Source organism: Phaethon lepturus, unplaced genomic scaffold (assembly GCF_000687285.1).
Source record: "Phaethon lepturus isolate BGI_N335 unplaced genomic scaffold, ASM68728v1 scaffold30484, whole genome shotgun sequence".
Lineage (NCBI taxonomy): Eukaryota > Metazoa > Chordata > Aves > Phaethontiformes > Phaethontidae > Phaethon > Phaethon lepturus.
Genome location: NW_010534516.1, coordinates 9,194 through 27,611, shown reverse-complemented (window position 1 = coordinate 27,611; position 18,418 = coordinate 9,194). Strand labels below are relative to the sequence as shown.

General features: G+C 52.1%; 1 protein-coding gene across 1 annotated transcript in view; it reads left to right on the top strand.

Moving 5' to 3' along the window:
• The window catches only part of LOC104619621 (retinoic acid receptor RXR-alpha), a gene marked incomplete at its 5' end in the record, with an annotated part of 27,562 nt that overhangs the window by 2,574 nt on the left and 6,570 nt on the right, over nt 1-18,418 (top strand). The window contains 2 exons of the mRNA XM_010285560.1: nt 10,962-11,131; nt 17,086-17,215. Of these exons, the coding sequence (XP_010283862.1) occupies nt 10,962-11,131; nt 17,086-17,215 (300 nt within the window). The remainder of the gene's footprint in view (nt 1-10,961; nt 11,132-17,085; nt 17,216-18,418) is intronic.

Here is an 18,418-nt window from a genome sequence, read left to right as displayed (position 1 = left end):
AGGGAAAGGAACACCAGCAGTAATGCTTTAACTCTGTAGCCTGCACTGACATCCTGTGACTGGGTACCTGCTTCATGCCCACCGTTAACCGTGATTGCATGGGCAGCACCACTAAAATTATAGGTCCATTAATTAATTTCTAAATGGTGGTGGAATTCCCCAGGGAGTGCGTACAGTATGAGGACTCTATTAATTCATCTTGATTAACATTATCACAGTGAATACCGAATGAATTCATAACGATCAGGCAATTATTTAAAAGTGTGACAGATGAAGTGTAACCCTAGAAGCACACTCAGGCGGTGCTGGCTGATCTTCTGATGCCGGCACTGCACGAGGACAGCCTTGGAGAAGGGCAGAAAGCTGGTGCATTGGCAGTCAGTAGATGTTTGGGGTGTAATCCCCAGGTAAGGAAAGCTGGAGTAACTCCCCTGGTCCCTGCAAAATGCTCACTCTTGTTATAAACCTAAAAATTCAGTGTCTGCTGGCAGGTTTGGAGATGTCCTGATGTTGTCCTAGACCTGAAAGTGAGAAGTTGGATCTCACTAAGCTTTGGTTTTGAGCAGTTCTTTGGTTTCACGTGTGATAGCCACCTTATCTGTCAAAAAAAGGTCTCCTTCCCATTGCATCCATCCCAGATCACTGCTGCCGCCCACCCACTTTGCCAGCCAGGAGCCTTGTCCTTGTCCTTAAACCAGTCCCGCTGCCTCCCCATCAACTCTGTTTTGGGGAACAGTTTTGGGCTAAATCCTGCATTGCTGATTCCTTTTGCCTAAATATTCACAACATATAGCTGGCGTTTTATCCTCTAGCATAAACCATTGCGTCTTTTAAGTTACAGAGCCAGGGTAATGGGCCTCATTTCCCTAAAAAATACCTTGCTCTGGAGACCTAATTTGTAGCTACATAAAGGCATAGCAGATTCCGTCTGGGGAAGTATCTCTCCTGTAGCCCAAAGGTATTTGTATGTCATGGAAATACAGTAAAACCCTGTAAACTAAGTACTATAGCTCTGGTGAGAGAATAACTGTTAAAGGCATCCTGCGTGGTGCTGAGCAGTGCTGCGACCGGCAGAGTGATGCTGGGAAGAAGAGGGGTGAGGACCACGTTCGTACCCAAGAACCTGTGCCAGAAGGGTAAAAGCAAAGGGTCTCTTACATAGCTAAGAAGTTGTCTCAAAGGATTAAAATCAACGGGACCTCTTGAGCAGCTGATGGAGCTCTGGAAGTGTTTGATCCCAACAGCTGGAGGGTCCCCATGTGAACGTGCCAAGAGCAGACCCGGACAGACCCAGAGGGATGGACCTTCTTGACCACATGCTCCGGGAAGGAGCCTGGCCAGGGCAGGCGAGGCAGCGAACCCGCGGAGGTGAGAGGCAGGGGGTGGCCGTGGGGTGCTGCCGGAAGGACCGGCGATCGCTTCAGGGCTACGAGGCTTTGCTTTTGCAATCAGGTCTGGGGGATCTTGGCTCGAAGGGGCGAAAGCCTGCAGAAGCAGAAGGTTCCTTCCGGTGTGCATCTCTTCTTGCTGCTCCCTGTTAAAAACATTTAAGATAGATCCTGACGCTGAGTTCACGGTGAACGAGCCTCGTGGACTCTGAGGTGTTGCAGCTATAATAAATAAGTAACCGGGAGCATTTTCCCCCCATGGATTACTGCCAGCTGTGTGAGGTTTTGGGTTTTGTACTCTGTCTCCCACTAAATACCGGAGAGTCAACAAAATTAAGATTACCGTCAGGGATCTTGACTAATGCAGGGATTATTATTGAGGGGGTGGCTGTTTGCATCCAGAAGCATAACTCGCTCTGCTTGATCTGTTACTCGTTAGGGTCCAAGGTGTCTGTGTATCAGCAGCCTTGTATTTTAAAGGAAAAAAAGTGGAAACTGCCTTTGAGTTAGGGGAGCAGAGGTCTTGTGAAGAGGTGGGAGTAAACACCAAGGGTCTTGGGATAAAGGCGTCTTGCGTGCGATGCCATTAGCTGGGGTTAACTTCAGAGGCGAAGGGGGTCATCGCCGACTGCAAACTCCACGGCCTCGCGTTGCAGCGCGTCGCTATCTCGTGTAACGAGGTCCCGGCCCCACCATTGCTGGCAGCGTCGCCGGATCGCACAGCGAGCAGGAAATACCAGCGAGGAGCCCTTTCTCATGCTCCCGCCGGCCGCCCTTGGTCAGCTCACAGGGAGCAGACGTTGGGAACCGGCGCAGCCCGGCCCCGCTCTGTCTCCTGCCTCTCCTTCCCCCAGCGCTGCCTCCGGACACGAGCGGCTCCTCGCGTGAGCCAGACTGTCTCTGTAGGACCTGCTGGGCTGCCCAGGTTGTTAACAGGGCTACCACTTGCCGAGCTGAAGCCTGCAGCCCGAGCGTGCTGTGAAGCACTGACGGCAGCGTTTGATGCCGACCAGGTGAAATGGATGTTGGTGCATCTCTGGCAGAAAGCTTGTAGCCCATCTGGAGACCAGAAGGCTGTCCTCCCCCAGCGGCTGTAGCTCAGGCTGCATAACTGACCCCCGAGATCGTTCCTAAACCCAGGTGCAGACACCGTAACGGCGGTGGCCCGGGGACGGCGCGGCTGCAGCTTGCCTCCGTCAGCTGCCGTGACATGATCCAGAGCTGCTCTCTGAGCATCCAGGACATCTTCTCTCCGGTTGCATGCCTGATCTCTGACTTCAAGACTTCATTAAACTTCACAGCCTGAGATAATTCTTCCTCTTCCCCTGTGTTTGTGGGTTGTTTTTTCCCCTCTTGCTCGCACTGCCGTCGAGCGGAGGGATTTAAGCTAGGAGGGGTTTGACTCGCAGCATGGCAGGGAGCGACTCCGGTCTGCAGCTTGGAGACCTCCACATGTCTCCAGGGAGCTGCTCAGATACATCCCTTCGTCCAGAGGGACTGAAGTTTCCCCTGTTCTGACTCAGAGCGCCTTGGAGCTCAGCTCCCGCACTACCACAGCAGCCACCGAGCTGTGCCTGAGCCCCCCGCCATGGCTGTGCGACCCCCCTGCACACCCCGGCGCTGGAGCCGTCCCGGCTCCTGGAGCATCTCGCGGGACCAACGGGAGCAAGAGGAGTCTGAGGAGGAAGAGCAGGAATTCAGGTCTCCAACCCGCTGTCCACGTGCATGTAAAAGCAGGCAAGTGGCCGTGCCCTAGTGAAGGGGCAGAGTTCAAGAGCACAGTTATTTTTAGTAATAATTTTGGAATGGAAAATGTCTTTCAGCTTAATGAGCTTGTTTCTTATATCCTTTTAAAGTGCTGCTCTTTAAACCAGCTGGTTAAATGATGCTGGGTTTGTTTTTTGTTTTCAAGGATACTCTTAGGTTGAGAAAAAGGCTTTGGTTTATGATTTTCTCTCATCGCTTTAGCAACGTTGCTGTTTGCTTACACTTCTCAGTGTCCGGCTTTTGCAAGTGAAGTGAGCTAGCGGTTTTTGTTGTTGTTCTACAGAGCCATTCCCCGTGTGGACTGACTGGATGCAAAGGTTTCAATCCACTTTTTAACGCTCCATTTCACTGAAGTTACATTTTTTTATCATCACGGCAGTATTTTGCCTATCTATCTTAAAAAAATGCGGTATTCAGTTGAAAACGTTAGAGAAAACAGCACCATTTATTTCTTGTATCTCAGCTTTTGAGGTTGTTTACAGCAGTAGAAAGCTGCATCTTTGGAAAAAAAGGAGGCACACGAAAGCAAAGCAGAAGAAACACTGAATTAGTTTCCTCAGCTATCACGGCATTTTCGATATAAACAGGTACCTCAGGCGTAAGGGCTTCAAGATGCCGACGATACACAGCTAAGACGTAGCTTCATAAAAAGGCAGCAGAGCCTAATAAATTCCACCACTAGCGAAACGGAAATCCCCAATAACCCTCCACCCAGCACTTCATAAATAAAGCAGCCACCCACTTGTAGGCTCAGAGGAGGCTGAGCAGGTTTGGGTCTTGGAGGCCGTCAGAGCCTCCGGGCTCTCCAAGAGGAGGGTGGTGTGCGGGGGTGATGCAGGGGCACGTCCCCAAAATGCATTCAGGTTGGAGCGGTCTGGAAAGCATCATTGTCCTTCTTTGCTTTGTGGATCCCTGCATCTGCCGGGGAATGGCAAGGAGCGAAAGGGACAAAGGCGGGAGAGGACCAGAGCTCGCTAAGAAGAATGGGAGAGCCAAGGCCAAAAAGTGCATCTGCCATTTGCCCACGGGTTTCGCACTGCCCGAGAACCGGGCTGAGCATCGGTGCCTGCCCCGCACGGTGCCGGGCTCACCGTGCCCAGGGATTCCAGACGCTGTATCTGTGCCCCAGAGAAAAACCCATTCAGTCCAGTTTTGGTGGGAGTGAATTATCCTTCTCCCTCCTCCTCCCTGAAAAGAAACAATCCCCAGGCAGTCATCCACGCTATTGTCCCTGGAAGGATGGGTTTTCATCTCAGAAACAAGTGTTCATCTGTATCAACGCGGGGTAAGTGGTAATTAGGAGCTGCCGTAGCCTCCAGCTCTCTCCCAGCAAACAAACAAGACTGCGATGCTCCTACCCATGGGGGACTCTCAGAAATGCCTCTGCCTCGGTGGAAAATCCTGTCTCCTTTGTGCATCTTCCTCCCCTTGTTAACATTCCTCCGCAGGAAAGCGCTGGTGCGCACCGAAGATGCCCGTGGCAGGTGGCTGTGCCACGGCATGGGGGACCCGGCTGCATGCACCCGTGTTGCATCTGTGACCAGGCTTTAAAAAGAGAGCGTGCACTTGATGTCTTGTCTTTTTTTTTTTTTTAAAACCAATTAGTCTGCAGATCACAGCATCAGGTTTCTCTCCACGAGCCAAAAGCTTAAAAAGGAAAGAATTTTTGCTGGGGGATTGGGACCCTGGGGTGTTCACACATCTCAAAGAGCAGGGGCTTTGCGACGTTCATGATGAGGCTTGCGATGAATTGGCTGGAGTTGGGGACGCCGCAGTGGGTTCTCAGTGGTGTCCTCCTCGTCCTCCCCAGAGCCTCAGCAAGCAGCTTGTTCTTCTCCAGCATCTGCGAAGTTCATTACTGAACCGCAGCCACCCGCGCTGGTTGGTTTGGGCACCTGAGCTAGGTTGGTTGCTCACTTTGCAATGGACTCAAACCCCCTTATTTAGCCATCAGATGCTGCACCACCAGCAAAGGCAAGTGTTGATGTGGACACCAGCACAAGGATGGAGCTGGCATTTTTGCACATCAGCCCTTGGACCCAGGCTGCTGAGGCTCATCTGCAGTCCCTGGGACGAGATATTTTGGTCCTTAAAGAGAGAGAGGTCACTGAGACGTGGTCTTGATACATGGGGCTCCGTATCTTCTTGTACCATGGCCTGGCAAAGTGCAGATGGGCTGGGGAAGCTCAAGATGAAAGATGACAGCAACTGGCCTTAGGCAAATACAGGCCGAATCAAGCAGAACAACACGAGAGCCTCTTCATCAGGTGCCATGGAAAACACAGGCTTCTGTCCTTGGCTCGGTTGAGACATAGCTGGAGGAGGTGGGGCTGTCTCTCAGAGCTCTTTGACTACAATGTCTTTTTTTCTCCTCAAGTGGATTGCAAGTTTTAAATGCTTCCCGTATGTTAAGAAAATTAGTCTAGAAAACCTCTCAACCATACCAGTCTCCTTGAAGAAAAACAAAAGCATTGGCACAGACATCAACACAGAGGAGAGCGCGGGGAAGCTCGTCTCTGAAACACGGTGCGGCAGACAGGGCTGGTGTAACGACAGCTTGGGACTGCTTTGCCTCGCAGGAGAGTGTTTTCTGGGCTGCAGCAAGCCATATGTCTGGCTCTCCTCCTGCATTTAAAATGAAGAGACCCGCACCGTTGATCAAATGGCGTACCCCTCTCATGAAAAATCATCGGCGTTGGGAACAGCACAGTCCTAAGACTGGAACTCGTCTAACACCTGCATCCTGAGCGGTCAGGTGGAAGGACAAGGACACGGACTCCTCTCGATGGCTTCCCCACATCCATCCCCGACCAGCCCCATAGTTTGTCCAGACGAGCCTGTCTGCTGAGGCAGCAATTGAGTGCGATGGGAGACGGGAGGGTCACGCTGGTCTTGCAGAGCCCTTGCCAGCCCTTCCCTCCTCCGGGTGAGCAGTGGTTCTGCCCGCAGCAGCGGGGATGTGCGCGCCAGCCCTTCACCTCATTATCACTGTCTTATTGCAGTAAGAGCAAGAGAGCCCAGCTGAGGTTTGGAAAGGTCCTTGTAGGTCACGCTGTCGAGTGCCTTGTTACCACAGGCACTCGGTAGTTCAGTCCTCTTCCCAAGGTCCTCTTGAATGGATGTCTCCTTACCCACCCAGCTAAGCAGAAGGGCACAGTGTGGAGGGGGGCATCAATGATGAGCAAGAGAAAGAAATCAGCAGCAGAACCAGCTCCCCTGAATTCACAGAATCATAGAATCTTTGAGTTGGAAGGGACCTTTCAAGGCCATCTAGTCCAACCCCCCTGCCGTGAGCAGGGACATCTTCAACTCGATCAGGTTGCTCGGAGCCCCATCCAACCTGACCTTGCCATGCTGTGTCCTGTCCTTGCTAATCCCGCGAAGCATCACATGTGAGACAGGAGGGAGAAGCATCTTGTGGCCTCTCTAGAGTTGAGAATATTTATTTTTTCTTAAGTATACATTGATTGTACCGCGAGGGAGAATTTGGGTTGGAGGAGCCAGTTGCAGAACCCCGCTATTTTTTTGTCTTTAGCCTGTAAGTTTATAACTTCTATGAAAGGAAGCAAAAAGCCATCAGAAGCAACAAGAACCAAATGATATAATGATCTTTGTTTCTAAATTTTACTGTGTTACAGGGATGGAGCACCATCCATCCCGGCCCACAAGACTTCTGGGAAGCTGAGAAGAACAAGGTATTCCCATTTCAGTATTACCAGACAAGCTGCCATGCAGCTACCATGTTTGTATTTCTCTTTTTAAAAAGATAAATAAAAACAAAGCCACAAAGAAACCCAGCTCCCAAACGAAATCCATTTGAAAACCATGTTTTTGTCATCTCTACCATGGTTTATTTGACTAATCCCTAGTGGGAGCGGGAGGTGGACTCCAGAGCTAAGGCCCTAGGTCTTTATGGTGAGGGGTCTCCTCACTACTGAAGATTTTCCTGCACGCAGACATCCCATACTGGATGATTAAAAAAGAAAAGAAAAAAAATCTGATTTGCTTGAATCCTTGCTCCTTCTTTCCTTCCCCCTGCCCCACCGGCTATTTTTTCCTACATCTGAAGAAACACAGTCCCCTTTCTTTTCTGAAATGGGGATGTGTCCCTCAGCATCTCTGTGAAGAAAGAGCACTGGTCAGGTCCTCAGCAGGTCTGGGGAAATAGTGATTGCAGTAAATTGCAGACATCTACCAATGGCCTTATGCCAGCGGAGATCAGAGACGTGGAGGACTCTGCTCAAAAGCTGTATGACTGGCGGCTCTTAGATACTCTTGCCTGCTCCTTGCACTTTGGATGTCCTCTCCGTTCTGCTTCCGAAGCACAGGCTGCAAGGATGGCCGCATCCGCAGGGATGTCCATGTCTTGGAACCCACAGATTGCAAGAGTCTTGAATGCTGTCTACAAATCCCTGCGCCTTTCAGGACAATGTGTTGGGCTTGCCGCCGCTGGAGCTGCGTGATGCTTCAGCGTGAGTCTGAAACGAGGGAAGTGGAGACACCAGATCTGAAATGAATTCAACCTCTGGATCCTGAAGAGGGATATACCTGGAGGAACGAGGTGACAGTAAGATGACCGTTGGAGGGGAGTTCATGTGTGTACTGAGAACTGTACCCCAAGGCCAGGCACAGAGCTGTTGCAGGAGCGAACCTGTTGCTCACATGAAGAATGAGGCTGTTCCCACTTCATTGCTCGAGCTGCCCGTAGGGACAGAAAATAGGATCTACAACTGAGTCAACATCTAGAGGAGTCGCTGCCTCGCAGGCATCCCCGAAAGCTACATCCAACAAGTAGGGTTGGGCAGGTGTCCTGTGTCGTTTCTAAGTGAGGAACAGGTCGGGTTCATAAACACCCGGTAACGAGTCCTGCGAGCAAGCAGCAGCTGGACTTGACGTAGCACAGTCCCCTCGTCCTGCAGACGCACACCTCAGTGAAGACCTGTGCATGAAGCTGCTTCTGCGTGGGAAGGGAGGATAACGGCATCTCTGAGCTCAGTGTTGGGAAACAGGCGCTGCTTCCCAGCAGCCGGGAGAGCCAGAGGTGTGGGATGGATGGAGGTCATCCAAGCTGCAGGGGGGATTGCGGAGCGATGCCAGGCTTGTCCTGGCTTTGGAGAGGGCTGTCTGGTCCCGGAAACACGGGGGTAGCAAAGCAGGTAATGCTTTCCCTGGCAACGGCTTGGTTTATCTTTGGACCTGACGCGCTCGGTGCGAATGCGCCGTCGGCGCTGCCTGGTGTGTGGTTGCTGCCGGCTGGGCAGGGGCGAGCGTGGGGGGTTTTGCGTGGGGCTCAGCAGGCTGGGGTGAGGCAGCTTTCTGCTGGCCAGCTCCACAGCGAGCAGAAGCACCAGCTTCCTGGTGTAGCAACTCAAAGCACCGATCAATAGGAATAACTACTTATGTGTATAATCTCTTTCCATCTGTCTCTTCCGTCTATCCGCTGCGTTCCACCTAATCACTAGCAAATGCTGCCGTGATGACCTCTAAGATTCATCCTCCTGTAAACCCCTCAGGTGTATCTGATTTTTCACCCCCAAGAACGTGACTGTTGGTTTTGATGAAGTTGAGATTTGCAGATTTAAGGCTTTGCGTAGCCACTGTCTCCCCAGACCTCTGCAATGCTTTCCCACAAATCCCAGCATCCAGCTGAGTGACTGGTGGCTGAGCAAGAAGATGTGTTTTTCAGATTAACGCGCCTTCCCAGCGGAGCGGCCCCGGCGGTGGAGGCTGTCCTTGTGTGGTTGATCTCAGAGCGAAGAACCGTGCTTTGCACCTTTATCCTTGAGACCTGCTGTGACTGTGCATCAGTTCGTTGGTATTTAAGCCATTTTATAAAATCCCATTTGTTGAGGGTTTGCCTTTCTCTTAGGATTTTCTGTTATTTAGTGGGTGTTTTATCTCTTCTAATGTGCCCAAAGGAGTTTCGGTGCATCTGTGCTGTTGAAGAAGAGTTGGCATTAAGCAAAAATTTCTAGCCTTTTGATGATTGAAAAAGCAGGAGTAGGGGTGGGGGAAGAAATTTAATCAGGATTTTTGTTGGCCTGAAAAAGTGAAGAGAAGAATCCGTGCCAGACAAGAGCCAGATGGACAAAAGCCACGACACAAATCTGAGCTCTGACAGCAGCACCCTACCTGGCTCTGGCAGACCAAGCAGAAAACATCGCGTGGGCCTCGGGAGCCTCTGCAGCCCATAAACTTACGAGCAGTTTGCAAAAAATAACCTCTTGCCTTTTGCATAACAGCTTTCGCATGGAAAGAGTCTGAACGCTGTTGACATGCAGCAAACAGCAAGGCTGCACCGGCGGCTGGTGCAGGGGGTTTGAGCCGTGGAAGTCAGCCCCAGGCCTTCGCGTGCAGGGGTGGAGCGGAGTTAATGGGATCAGCGTCCGCGTAGCACTCTTTCAGCACGTGTTTTAATTTCCTGTTTTTTAAGAAATAAGTTTTATATTCTAGGTTTTATTTTTGCACTTGGCATGGAGCTGGTCCCGCTGATTGCCTAAAAAGCCTTGTTGTGTTACAGACAGTTCTGGTTTCCCTAGAACAATATCTGCGCCCCTGCTGCTTTCTCTTAACATCACATAACCAGCTTCAAATTCAGCAGAGAAGTAAAGCGTCAGGATAATTGTCAATAAATAGCAGGCCTTTTACATTGCTGCATGCCTCGCTCAGTCCTCAGCAAAGAGCTGGGAAAGTTCGGGGATTTGTCTCTCAGGACCAGTGATGGAAACTCCTGTTGCTTGGGCTGCACTCAGGCAGACCGGGCTAAAACGTACTGTGGGAAACAACGGTGCGTGGAGAAGTGTGTCATTCAGGGTATGTAACGTGGTGATTGAGAAGGAGATAGTTACCGGTGTAACTGTCTGCATAAAGCTACTTTCCAGGTTTAGGGAAAGCACGTGTGCTGGTTTCAAAGGGAGATCATTAATAATAATGTTATGAGCATCTAATAAGTGTTTTTCATCTATATACTGCTCAGACATGAACTCATCAGCATGTGACATGCTTCTGGCTAGATGACTCCTGCCACACAGGATTTGGGACAAGTCTCTCCTGTCTGTTTAGAAATTGCCCAGAGACAAAGACAGGGTGGTGGTTTGCATAGTGCGCCCGACGGCAGATCCCTACTCCCAGCTCCGGTCCCACGGTACCACCGTCCTGCCACGGAGCCTTGCGGCAGCCATTAGCATCACTGCTGGACCGGGGAACTAGATGCAGGACATGACCTCCGTGGACATTCAGCACTAGCAGGCTCAGAAGATGGTTGAACTCTGGACTTAGGCTTTAAACTGACCGATTTCTCTTTTCTTTAGGATTCCTGTACGCTGTCATTTCACCTCCTTTTTTTCTTCTTCTCCTGCAGCAGTACCCCATCCACGCTGTGTTGCTTCCTTTGCTTTTCATCATGTATCTTTAACCCTTTTGCTTCCAGGACTTCTCCCTCTGCAGAAAGGGGAGTTTCCCGGCAGAGGCCAGGTCTGAGCAGCAGCATCCCTCGCCACGCTCCCACGGGAGTGCACACGGAGCAGCTCTCCCAGGCCAGGGCTGCTCGGTGGCTTCCCCAAACCTCATACCCCCTTGGACTATCCAAGCCCGAGACCCACTGACCACACTGGTGGAAAGGTCGGGTGGGAGAACAAGACATCAGATGTCTCTGTGCTCCTACAGGTCACAAGGACTGAGGATGCTTTAGGTTTTCATGGCTAAGTAATGCCTGTAGCTCCGTGGAGCTTTGGGGTCCCAGCTCAGCCAGTGACACCATGGCCAGGAGCCCTAGGCTGACACTGTCCCTTCTCTGTCCACTTCCAGCCGTCCAGGAGGAGAGGCAGCGGGGGAAGGACCGCAACGAGAACGAGGTAGAGTCAACAAGTAGCGCTAACGAGGACATGCCCGTGGAAAAGATCTTGGAAGCTGAACTCGCAGTGGAGCCAAAGACAGAGACGTACATTGAAGCAAATATGGGCTTGACACCGAGCTCGGTAAGGACCCCTCCCCTTGGCCCCATCCCGGGCACACGGGCAGGAGGGATAGCTTGTGGGGCTTCGGGGTTGACCTAGCACGAGTACAGCAGCGAGCCTAGGTCAGGGAGGGTTATCTTATGGGAAAAGAAATAAGTAGAGCTCAGAAATGCAGCTTTCTTAGCTCTGCTGTAGATGCCGTGTGTGAGCTTAGATGAAAGCGTGAGGAAAGCAAACCCCGCTGGCCCTGCACAACCACCGGCACTGGTGCTCGTCTGTCGCATTGCCATAGCGAAAGAACAGATACCGTAAGGCGTAATTAGAAGGGCTCACAGAGAATGTTTTATTTTAGTTAACAGCCCTTAGTGCTAAAAGGCAGGAAAACACTCCATGTTCTGAAGAGCTCAGAGTCCAATCAAGCCAATAAACAGAGCGGTGTGGCTGAAGTGCAAAGAGATAAGAGTTGTAAAACTGGGGTGTGACTTTTCAGATGTGACTTATACAGCTGCTTGGCTCTAAGAAGAGAAAACCTGGAGAATTTTGCTGAGAAGTTTGCTTTCAAGTTCCTTTCCCATTCAGAAAGCATCCTGCTTCAAGCATCCAGGCTCTAACAAGACCTTGTGTAAACAAGAGATAGCTGACTGGGAAATAGGAAAAGAGTGAGAAGCTGTGATGAGGGAAACTGTCTTGGTCCCTTTCCTAAGAGATTCTCTTATCAACAGGTTGTAGCCTTCTTTAGAGAAAGCCACCCTGCAAAACAGCTACCTCCGAATGTGAGAGCCAGCCTATCCTCTGAAATGCTGTTGCCAGGACAGGCGCTATGCAAAGCCCTCATAAAGAGCCTTATTGCAGAGAAAGTACGTGCTGCCCAGTCTAGGCAGCATTAGGATGCAGTCCCCATTCCTCAATAGCCCTTGGTCCGTGAAAGTGATGGGAATAGCGGAATGCCTCTAAAAGGTAGGACTGCAATTGAGGCAACTAATTCAGCAGTAGGGTCAGAGTGGGGCTAAATATCCCCATCTCTGGGTACGCTGGGGGAGCCTGGAATACTGAGGGACTGGGAAGTCTCAAAGCAAGGAGATCGAGGGGGAGAGGGAAAAAAAATTGCCACGCGCCACTGTGTGTGCTTTTGGGGCCGGGGTCAGCCGCACATGTTTAATTCCTCATTTGCCTTACGGCGGTGCCTTCTGGCAGGCACGTGCCATCCCACGGCGTGTGAGCAGGAGGGGGCATCGCCGCTGCGAGGTGTCGTCAAGGCTGGGGGGGATACGTTCCCCAGTCCCCTGTTAGCTGTTGCCAGGCTTGCTGCTGGGGAGGGGAGCGGCTGGAGCGGGGAGCATCTCCCGGCTGCCTAGCAGCCCTCCAGGGTGGCACAGCGGTACGGCTGGGGCTCTGCGAGCGTGTGGGCTGGCTAACCCCGGAGAGCAGGAGCATAGGCTGAAATGTCCCTCTGCATTGCCTATTGCTCTGCGCGAGGTGTCTATGAGGCGGAGATCAACAGGGTCACAGAGTCATGTGGTTTGGAAAAGACCTTTAAGATCATCAAGTCCAACCGTTAACCTAGCACAGCCAAGCCCACCACTAAGCCATGTCCCTAAGCACCACATCTACACGTCTTTTAAATACCTCCAGGGATGGTGACTCCACCACTTCCCTGGGCAGCCTGTTCCAAAGCTTGACTACCCTTTTGGTGAAGAGGTTTTTCCTAATATCCCGTCTAAACCTCCCCTGGTGCGACTTGAGGCCATTTCCTCTTGTCTTATTGCTTGTTACCTGGGAGAAGAGACAAAAACCCACCTTGCTACACCCTCCTTTCAGCAGCTATTTCTGGGAGGTGGAAGAACTCTGCAGTATTTATTTTCTGCTACAATAATACTTTATCCCTTTCTTCATATGAAGCTGGAGGATTGAGCAGGGAATACCTTATCTGGCAGGGCTTGCCAAGAGATCACAGAGATCAGCTGCTCCTTGTAGGAGTCTTAAGTCTTGCCTGCCTCCATGGGATGCTCCTTTTGGCCTTTACCCACAAGGACGCTTTATGGCTGACGTGCTAAGTGAGGCTTTTCAGTGCACAAAGCTTCCTGCTAAGGACAGAGGCGATTCCTGAGGGACACCCTCCAGAAGCAGATACAGGGCCATGGTGCTGCCTTGCATTTGAGAGCCCCGATGGACCCTGCAGGCAGCGATGCCCTCCAGCTGGAGGGTCCCAGCGCCATGAAGCTGCAAGGGGCTTTTTTGGAGGAGGCAGCTCAGCCGTGGTTAGTGTGGGGCTTGGAGAGGCTCTGATGGCTGTCGGGATTAAAAATACTTCAGGGGAGTTGTAGCCAGTGTTGTGCTGACTTGCAAACAAACCCCAGAGAGCGGGCTGAAATAAATGGCTTTGTCTGGCACTATGTCTCCTCAGCCTCTTGTAGCAAATTGAAAGCTGGTTCCTGCATAATTCAACACGCATTACTGTGAACAAGGATGTGTGTTGCATCTAAATAGAAGCAAGAGGCTTGTTGAAATGCCCTATTATTGTCAAGCGGCTTCTGTCGATGAGGTGACATTTGTAGCAGGTTTAGCAGATGCATGAGATCAGCAACTCGCAGTGACGAGGCCACTGGATGAGGCGAGGGAAGACGGAGGATCTGCCCTCCTCCCAGCCCTCCCCAGAGAGCCCATGTGATGGAAAGGCAAACAAATTCAGTCTCTAATAGACACGGGGTAAAACACAGGCTGTTTCCTATTAGCCTGGTATATTGGGTCCTTTTATTTGTGCCCCTGCACCTTAATCCATCTGCACCGAGCGCTGCCGGTGAGCTGGAGAGCTCCAGCGCTTGTAAGGACGTTTCCACCGGGTTGTGCCAGGCTGGGACGGAGGTGGTAGGGTGCTGTAGGAGTTAACACCCTCCTCTCCCAGATGCTCTCCTGCCTGTGACTGTCACCTTGTGCCATTGTCCCCTGGCTGCTTTGAGAGCAGAGATCCCACCTCTGGTTGAGGGACGTCCCTCTGCTTTGCCCGGCTGGCACTGGCACTGATTTCTACCACCGAGGACAGTGTGGGACCCAACTGTGGGCCTTCAGCGCAGTCCTCGGAGCTGGTAAAGGGGTGGGCTGCAGCCTGTGAGCCTTTCCAGCAAGCCTGGTATCTAAACACATTGCTGACAAAGCATGCTGTGTGAGGCTGAGTATGGGACCAGGGAGAGGACCTCTGTCCTGACACCTTGATTGACACTAGAGAGGATCGGGTACGCTCATGGTTTGAAGCCCATGATGGGGAAGGGAGGGTACAGTGGGGTGTGATCCTTGTGGGTGGCATGGACAGGACAGGGAAGGATGCTGAGCCAGGCAGAAAGCAGCTGAGAGCAGGATCTGCCCCTGCGAATCTGCTTTCCTTCTGCCTTGGGTGGTGGGAGAGTGCCAAGAGGAGCGTTTTGATGACCATCACTAAAACACTCACTTGAAGTAATTGCACCAGTGAGCCCCTGATAACAGCTCTTCAGCTGCTGCAAATAGCTGCTAATTGCGACGGTTGTCTGGCTTCTGACCATGGCAAGGGGGATAAACCCTTTGGGAGGTTCCCACAAGCTGTAAATGAGCATGGCTGCAGGATTCCTCCACACTGTGGGTCCCAGCAAGCCCCAAGACCCCGTGTGGTCCCTGTCCCTCGGGAGCTGGGCGCTGGCCGTATGCCCCGGTCGTACCTGTCCCCGGGCAGGGTGGGTTTGCCTCTGCCCTGTGGCCCCAGCAGCCGCGAAGCTGGGCTCCTGCAGCGTAAGCACCACCTTGGATGGGCTCCTGGCCACTGAAAGGCAAAGCTTGTAACTGAGAGGTGTTATCCCCACTAGCTCTTAATTGGCCTTTGAGTGGCTGGTTTCAAGTCACCATTTTCTGGAAGATGTCTCGAAGCTCCAGTTTTCCAGAAGGATCAGGTGCCTGCATGTCCTTTCATTCTGTCACACGCCGGCACCGTGCCCTTGCTATTTACTGCAGGAGGGGATTTGCTTACTGTGCACGGGGAGGGTTTCTAGCATCGCTTTTGCAGATCCCCTCCTGGAGACAGGCAGGACCCTTTTGGCCTGCAGGGATGATACTTTTAGCTGCCTCTCAAGCTACGGTGATTAAGTTCTACCAGGAAGCACTGTGGTGGTTCCAGGAACTGCCATCTGATGTGTAATTAAAGGCTGGGCCCCTCGCTGAGGCTTTGTAGGAAGCAGCGGTGGGTGGGTACAGAGCTGCTTGCAGAGCAGCGGTGATACAGCCTGGGCTGGGAGACCCGGAGCCCGGCTTGCTGCATCGGGGCGAGACCTAGAGATGGTGACAACCTGCCCAGAAGCAACCCCTGATAAAAGCTTTGGCAAAATCATCTAGCTTTCCTAAAATACCTGCTTCGCGGGGCTTGTGCAGGCACTTGTCGCTTTGTGGGTCAGGTTCTGCTGGAGCACGGAGTCTCCCGTAGGTCGTGTCCCGCTCCGGGGCATGCAGGGCTCCATCCACCCGTGGGAGCCGGCACCGTGGGAACCGGCGCGCCTGGGTTCTCCACCTGGCTGCTCCAGCTTGCTGACCAAACTGGGGTGACTTGAAGTTGGTGGTAGTTCCTATAGCCTAGGCCAAGGGTGTCCCTTCTGTAAATGCCTCTGAACACCGATGTGCCTCATGTTTCCAGCAAAACACTTAACCCTGCGAAGCTGCTCCTCACACCCAGTGTAGGGTTTTCCTGTTGTCCAGAGGAAATCCTATCTTATCTCCCTCTCCCAGGGAAAAGCCCAATCTCTGTTCACATCTCCTGCCCCAGGGAAGAGCCCCAGCTCCCTCAGAGCAAGACTCCCCTGCCCTTGCACCCCTCGGGGAGCTGCTGGAGCTGGGCAGAGCAAGGAGGGAAAATCCCCGTAACGATGCTCCCTGCTCCTCGGCTGCGCTGCTGAACGCGAGCCCATTCCCATCCATCTCTGCACACAACAGGTGAAAATACTTCGAAGGCGGGTGCCCCTGAGCTTGCCAGATGCTGGTTATTTTAAGCCTGGAGAATGGGAGATGTTGGCCACCGAGGCACTGAGTTTGTGTTTGCTGCCAGGGGACAGCGGAGGGGACCGGGCAGGGGTCCGGGGCACGGCTCCCGGGGGCAGGAGACTTAGCAGCATGGTCCTCGTCTGCCCAGCCTAGGAGAGGGGTTTGCCGTAGCGCAGCCAGCTCGTGACGGGGAATGGCCTTGTCCTGCTGAGACCGAGGGGGAGGTTACGCTGGGGTCCGTGTCTGCTGCGCCTCCGAATTCACCCTGCAACTCATTCCTGCAATCCAGGGGTGAAGTAAACACTGCTCCTCCGATTTGGAACCTGCTCTTTTAAGGACATGGAAGAAAAATAATTGTACAATCAAAGCTGCTAGGTATCAGCAGGGATTACAGTGGGATATGCGGAGGGGTTTATACATCCCTGTCCGGAGAGGTAAACCCGACATACACACTTGCACTAGCGAGGGTTAGACAGGCTCTTCCAGTTCCTAATCACAAGCCCACTTGAGCTGTTAGCAGTTCCTTTAAACAGGGATTTGGAGTGTTTAGGCTGACTGTCCTCCTTGAGAGCAGATGGTTTTTGTTACTGGATAATATTTCAAAGGAAAGGGTTTTTCTCTTTTTTTCTGTAACGCCCCCTCTGGTGCCGGTTTATCGAGCTGGGAGATGCTGGCATGGGAGCATGCCTGCTGCACGGGTGCGGGCGCCTGCCCTTCCCTGGGCTGGAGCTCGCTTGGTTCATCAGTCAGTGTGATGACATTGGGTCTCAGCACCCCTGGTTCCTGTTTTGGAGCTTGCTAAAAACTTTAAAACCATGTGGTGGAGAATCTCCTTTCCCTGTGAGTGATAGCGTCCGGTTCTGGGGTGCTCCTGACTTCGGGGTCCTGCAGCAGGGAGGCAGCAAGCCTCTTCAGCTGCTCCTCCAGCCTCTCCTCTTCTTGCTCTGCCTTCTCTGAGCCTTTTGATCTCCTTTTCTTGGCAGCCCAATGACCCAGTGACGAACATATGCCAGGCAGCAGACAAACAGCTCTTCACCCTGGTGGAGTGGGCCAAGAGGATCCCCCACTTCTCCGAGCTGCCCCTGGACGACCAGGTCATCTTGCTCAGAGCAGGTGAGTGGGAACCGTCCCCGCGTGGGCTCCGGCACGGCGCCGTAGGAGTGCTGCATCTCAGCGGTGGCAGGTACTGCGCTTAGATTTAGGTCCTGGCAACTTGAAAGTCTTTAACTGATTCTGAGTAATAGCCTCTGATAATTCAATTGCTAAATAGGATTTAAAAAGCCCCAAGGGACGAATTGCTGAATGTGATCCAGAATGTTGCACCAGTTGCCAATCAGCTGAAAAATGGCCCAGCTTCATCTCTGATGAGCGAGGCGCTCCGAGATGTGCGCCGGGCGGCTTAAACCAAGGGAGCTAAGCGTTGCCTTCCTCCCAGGCTGCGACTTGAAAGACCAAGTGGGCTTGGGGACTCCATGAAATTTCATCAAACTAAAATGTTTGATCATAATTAAAACCAGAAAGGGGAGAAAAATATATCAACCTCCTTCTCCCACCCACAAAGATGAAAATAAAATTATCTGGGTTTATTTTAAATTTCCTTGTGCGGCAGGGGGTCTGCAAGAATGGAGGCTTTGGGAGGTGAAAAGCAGTTAGCTGTAAAAAGGGTCTTCTCCCACCGAGTAAATTCAAGCCCCTACTGCTGGCAGGTTATTCACAAAGACCGGAGAGGGCAAGAAATCAAAAGCAGAGCTCAACGAGGGTGCATTTTAGGCATGAAGCTCTTTGCATAGCTCCAGTCATCAGATAAGTGATGAAAAAGGCTTTGGCTTGACGCAGCGGAGAGTTTTGCTCCCTTAAACAAAGAGGAAGGCGAGTTGTCAGTGGGACAAATGAAGTGGCTTCCAGCAAATGACAAACTCCCATGTGCAGGCTGAGACTGGGCGAGGAAATGAGGAGACCGTGATGGCTGGTGGTGGCACCCAGCTCTCCACTTGGCAATGAGAGACACTGACCTTGGCTACTCGAAATCATCAAGGGAATTCAAAAGGGAATGATGGCGGAGTCTGGTGCAGAGCAGAGGTGCAGCCACGGGGCAGGGCAAGCTGGTGGGCTACCTGGAGTGAACCAGTCTGGCAGCCAAAGCCAAGTAAGCTGGCGGCTCTGAAGTCCCTGGTAGTTCTAAAAGTTCTTGTTTCTCCAAAATGTACTTTTATAAGGGAATTCAAGAAGGGAAAACCATGCAGGGTGTGTGCTCCTTTCTCTGCACTTTTCTGGCCTAAGGTTAATGGCCTCTATAGAAAAGACGTTGCTGACCCA